At 37.2% G+C, this 5830-nt stretch overlaps 1 protein-coding gene across 1 annotated transcript in view; it reads left to right on the top strand.

Moving 5' to 3' along the window:
- LOC128246986 (SCO-spondin-like) overlaps positions 1 to 5830 on the top strand; it is an 87020-nt gene that overhangs the window by 28993 nt on the left and 52197 nt on the right. Inside the window, exons 13-15 of the mRNA XM_052970973.1 lie at positions 884 to 1225; positions 3315 to 3523; positions 4602 to 4735. Of these exons, the coding sequence (XP_052826933.1) occupies positions 884 to 1225; positions 3315 to 3523; positions 4602 to 4735 (685 nt within the window). The remainder of the gene's footprint in view (positions 1 to 883; positions 1226 to 3314; positions 3524 to 4601; positions 4736 to 5830) is intronic.

The raw sequence follows: 5830 nt of genomic DNA, 5'->3' as shown, positions 1-5830 counted from the left end.
TCTTTTTCTTTTCTGTCTTTGTTCCTCTTTTCTCTATCACATGACTTTGTAAATGAACAGTCTGGTATGTTTATTTTAATGGCCTACCAATGTATACAGTCAGTTTCTCTACCCTTGGAAGACACTCGGCAAGAAATGGACACATAATTGAAAGATGATGATGACAATAATAATAATAATAATAATAATAATAATAATAATAATAATGATGAGCTTAACAAACATTTCTGTAATATATTGTTTACAGTTAGTTGCAATGAAATGACCGTGTATTTTGAGCTGGCTCTTAAATTCAAATTCATTTCACCGGTATTGTTTGAAATTCAAGGCCGGACATTTATTCCACATTAATTGACTTTGTTCACTGTAGGGTAATAAATAAGTGACAGTAGGGCAATAAATAAGTGCCAGACTCAACCTTTAGTTGAAGATGGGACCTGTAATATGAGACTGTATTCCATAAAGGAGAAGATGAATCTACTTAACAGTCTGTAAATTCGAATCCAGTAACAGCTCTTGTTATTTGTAAGGAGATTAATATGTTAATTACTAGTAGGGGACACTGCATTTCGTTATGCACCCATAATATACTATCAAGTATATTAAAGGCTTATAAGTTAATATTGCGCCCTACTTGTGTGTTAGGAGTGTGATTCTATCACTATGGAATATGAATATACACCCATTACCTATTTTTCAATCTTCGATCGTATTGTTTACGCAGGCGTACTCGCATACGAAACGCCGTTACTTCCAATACTGGCTCTAATTTTCATAGAAAATCTGCAAAGGTAACTTTGAAAAGAGATTAATTTGTGTTTCAAAAGTCTCAATCTCCTACATGAAACAACATCTTAAATTGTTTTCTTCTTTTTCATTGCAGCAACTTGTTGGGCAGCCGGTGACCCTCACTATCAAACATTAGACGGTAAAAGTTATACCTTTATGGGAAATTGTATGTACGTGCTTTCCAGGTCTTTGGACAAAACATTCTCTATTATCACTAAGAATGTGAAATGTGGTTTGAGTAGTGTGACCTGTACAAAAGCTATTGAGGTAGCCATTAAAAAACAGAAAATTTTCATGACTCGAGGAGTTGGGCTAAAAGTGAACGAGAACTTAATCAATCAAACCTTTGCAAAATTTCAAGATATTATTATTTCCAGAAGTGGATTTTTCTATCACATCTTCACAAACATCGGCCTGGTGATCCAATGGGATGGAGGTAAGTAATCAGTATTTTCGTATTCATTTATTGTTAGTATTGCTGTCGCTGTTATGCTGATTTTGTCTAGCCTCAAATCAGCCTTAGTCGAAGACCTTCTGGTACCTTCTGGTACTAGCTGTCTTCCCTCAAGGATCGATAAAATAAATGTTGGAATGTTATGACCACAGCAAAAGAAAACTAGCAGATAAAATTGTGAAGTGATCAAAGTACTTGTAAAAGTGGTGAAGATAATGATCGCTGCACTTCTTATTCTAGTTCTGTATTGGTGCTCAATTCTCCTATCAGGGCATTGCGAATTTACTTTGCTGAGTAAAGTGGCGTAATAAAGGTTATTTTCTCGTACAATTGTCCAATTGTTGAGCAATCCTTTTAAAATATCTAGTCGAGAATCGAAACTAGGGTCTTTCTCAAAACTCATTACCCATTACATGTGCTCAAAACCCATTACCACTAGGCGACACGCCTTCAAATACCCATGAATATATGTTAAATATGCGTATACAAATGCATTATAAGGACATTGCATACTTAGTTTGCTGGGTAAGTTGGCTTAAGAAAGGTTATTTTCTTAGTTTTAAACCTATTATCAGGGAATTGTCCAATTGTTGTGCAATCCATTTTTAAGTGCTTTTAAAGATATATATTTTCTAAAATGTATCCAGTTATAGTATTATCACTGTATCTTCCAAACTATCAGATGCAATTATGTATCGTTGGCTACAATGTGAAAAAGCGCATTGTTGTAGGTTTCAAGCGATGCCACTTCGCTGGCTAGTGGGTGGGGTTACGGGACAATATTCTCCCTCAACGGAAACGCTCGCACGTCGCAGGGTTACCCATTTACAGTTGAGTGGACTGGAGCAATGCGAATTGATGTGTTTTACTCAAGAACTCAACGCTGGTCGAGAATCAAAACCACGATCTCGCTAACGTGTGTGCAACACCCCTTACCGCTCGGCCACTCGCCTTCAAATACCCATAAATATGTTAAATATGTACATACAAATACACATTAAATGTACGCGTTTATATTATACCCTCTTTCGTAAATGTACACGTCCATAAATATATATTATACACACGTTCATAACTATACGTTAAGTTTACTGATTCGTAAATATATATTGAATATACTTAAATATACGGCAAGAGTATGCATTCATAAATATAGGCGTAGGAGTGGCTGAGTGGATTTGGTAGACGGAAACTGAAAGAAGCCTGTCATATATATATACATGTGGGGGGGGTCTTTGTTTGTCTGTGTTTGTCCCCCAACATCGCTTGACAACCGATGCTGGTGTGTTTATGTCCCCATAACTTAGCAGTTCGGCAAAAGAAACCGATAGAATAAATACTAGGCTTACAAACAATAAGTCCTGGGATCGATTTGCCCGACTAAAGGCGGTGCTCCAGCATGGCCACAGTCAAATGACTGAAACTAGTAAAAGAGTAAAGAATAGGTTCATAAATAGACGGTAATAATACAAACTAATAAATGTATGTTAATTATGCATATATATGTATGCATATCATTATTCAGTTTATTTCAAGATTTCTTGCCAAAAGAGAAAGAACCGGTTTCTAACCTAGATCCAAGATTCCTTCGTTGGAAATTTCAACATCAGTAACAGGGTATTTTTGTTTGTTTGTATGTATGTATGCATGTATGTATGTATGTATGTATGTATTAATGTATGTATGTGCAGATTTGTATGTTTTATGTATGTATTTATATGTATTTATATGCATGTATTGTATGTTTGTATGTATGCAAGGATGCATATATTTCTGCGTGTATGTTTGTTTTGATGGTTGTCCTCCACCCCAACGCTTAACCGTGTTAGTGTCTTTACGTCCCATAACTTAGCGGTTCGGTAAAAAAAGACCGATAGAATAAGTACTCGACTTAAAAATTACTTACTGGAATCGATTTGTTCGGCTAAACCATTCAAGGTAGTGCTCCAGCAAGGCCACAGTCTAATGACAGAAGCAACTAAAAGATAAGAGTCAAAAACATTCATTCAAAAATATACATCAAATATACACGTTCGTAAATTAATGTCATATGTGTGTATTTATTTTCCAGCGACACGAGTTTATGTGCATGTTTCTCCTGTCTGGATGGGAAAAGTTGAAGGTCTCTGCGGAAATTATGATGGAAATGCTGAAAATGATTTCAGAGGCCCCGATAATGCTGTTAGAAATCTAGCGTCTGATTTCGGTCATAGCTGGCGGTTACAGGATTGCATGGCTGTTCCACAAACGAAACCGAGTGATGAGAAGATATTTTGTAATGTAAGCATATAATTCCTTTATTTAAAAATTGCTTCGATTTTGTACATAACATAGCCAGAAGTGGTTGTATGACGCCCGTAGGGTTGTTCAGGATCATTGAGGTTAGCGAGCGGAAGAAGGAACATCATTCCTACGTCGGAGACATGGCTTGATTTCTTGCAATAGAATGAACTCTAGTACAAAGCATCCAGAAGTCGGTTGGTAGTATTAAACACGGCAAAGACTAAATTTATCACTCAACAACAAGACCAAGGCCAAGTTTAGACCGAGTTGGGACCCTGGATCAATAGACTTTGAGAGATCCTGGATTCATAGGTTTTGGAATCTTCTGAACCAATATGTTTTATATATACATACACACACCTACATAAACAGTATAGAGTTATGGTCATTCTTGGAGAATTTATTTCTAGAAATAAAATTATGTCATTTGACGGTCTGAAATACTTAATCTAGTGTTTATTAGACATGCCTTGTGCAGTTTTTAATTATTTAATTCGTTTGGGCATCGCCGTAAATAATGAGTGATGACTGCATAGATAAAACGTTTTGAGGGTTGATCTAATTACTTGTGAGGAGTTTGTATATGTGTACGTATGGAGAGAGAGGGGGGAGGGATGGAGGGAGGGAGAGAGGGAAAGAGAGAAGTGGGGTAGATAGATAGATAGACAGACAGACAGACATATGTGTGAGTGTGTGGCTTTTGTATATTTATATCGCCATAGTATCATCGGCAAGAAAGTTAAAAGTAAAACGCTACTTTGCAGTGGGCGCTTTTAGTCACTCTCTCAGCTCGAAACGCAGTGAACCGATGATTGGTCTTCGGAAACATATAAAGAACTACCTTTTTCAGAAACTGTAATAATATTTAACCAGGAGCTAAACAGCATGAATAAGTGGTAGCTTTTTACCTTGTCAAAAGCAAACGGCAAAGAGAAATCAACACTTTATTCGGTTGTTAGCTCACTTAGTTGAGATGAAAATTTGCTCAGTATTGAAATATACCTTTATATGAATTCCTCAATTATTTAATTAATTAATTACTGAACATTTTTTTTTTGTTGTATTTTCAATACAGAGTCCAGAGAGGAAAATGTGGGCACAAAGTGCATGCAATCCCATCAGACGAGGCCCGCTTTTCGAAAGATGTCGCCAAGCTACTGGCGATAAATATAAAACATACTATGACGACTGTGTTCAAGATGCTTGCGGGTAAGTCGCTTATACGCACAAACATATCTACCTCCAGATATATGAACATGCATATATATACATACATACATATATATATGTGTGTGTGTGTGTGTGTGTGTGTGTGTGTGTGTGTGTGTGTGTGTGTGTGTGTGTGTGTGTGTGTGTGTGTGTGTGTGTGTGTGTGTGTGTGTGTATATATATATATATATATATACAGGGTGCGATGGGTAGATTGTCACAATTTTATATTTCTATTTCGCGCATGCGCATTGTTTTTGTTGTTTTTTTACTACACAGTATAGTAGGGTCAGTTCGGCACCGTCTGTAATAAAAACAGTACTATGACGCTATTCACTTTGTAAGAAATTTGGAGGCAACATGCTGTACTGCCTGGCGTTCATGCTCCAATACGAGCATTTCAGTGTTTGGCTGTCAATCTGAGGACAGTGCAATCTGAGGACATGTACCGAGTGTGATAAAAATCAAACATCCGGTCAAGATCAGGGTGTTTGGAGTGATCACTAGTGATGGCGACGTTATGCCTCCATTCATCTTCTCTCACAGCTTCAAATTCCACACGGAAGCTTACATCAAGTGCCTGGAGGAGGTAGTGCTGCCTTGGGTCAAGAAGATGGCTGCTGGAACACCCTATGTCTGGCAACAGGTTGCTGAACCATGCCACATAAGCAGGAGCTGTCAGACAATTTCTGTCAGAAAATGTCTGCGACTACATTACCCCTAACATCTGGCCACCTAGCTCCCCAGACTGAAACCCTTTTGATTATTATGTGTGGAGTGCAGTTGAGCGAGTGACCAACAAAACTCCTTGTAACACCAGAGGTGAACTGAAGGTAATAATTATGGCAGCATTCACCAACTTAAACAAGGAGACCGTCCAGAAGAGTTGCAGGAGATTCCGATGTCGTTTAGAGGCCGTGGTTGAAGCGAATTGCGATTTTATTGAATAAATTTACTCTTTAGTATTTCAAGATATTTTTATGTAATTTTGTCAAAATGAGATGTCAGGATTATTTTCATTTTTGCGTAACTTAGACGAGAGTTTATTCACCGCACTCTGTATATATATATGTATGTATATATATATATATATAT

This window comes from Octopus bimaculoides, chromosome 10, assembly GCF_001194135.2.
Source record: "Octopus bimaculoides isolate UCB-OBI-ISO-001 chromosome 10, ASM119413v2, whole genome shotgun sequence".
In the NCBI taxonomy this organism is placed as follows: domain Eukaryota; kingdom Metazoa; phylum Mollusca; class Cephalopoda; order Octopoda; family Octopodidae; genus Octopus; species Octopus bimaculoides.
The sequence above is the reverse complement of the archived record's forward strand: the minus strand, read 5'-3'. Positions and strand labels throughout refer to the sequence as shown.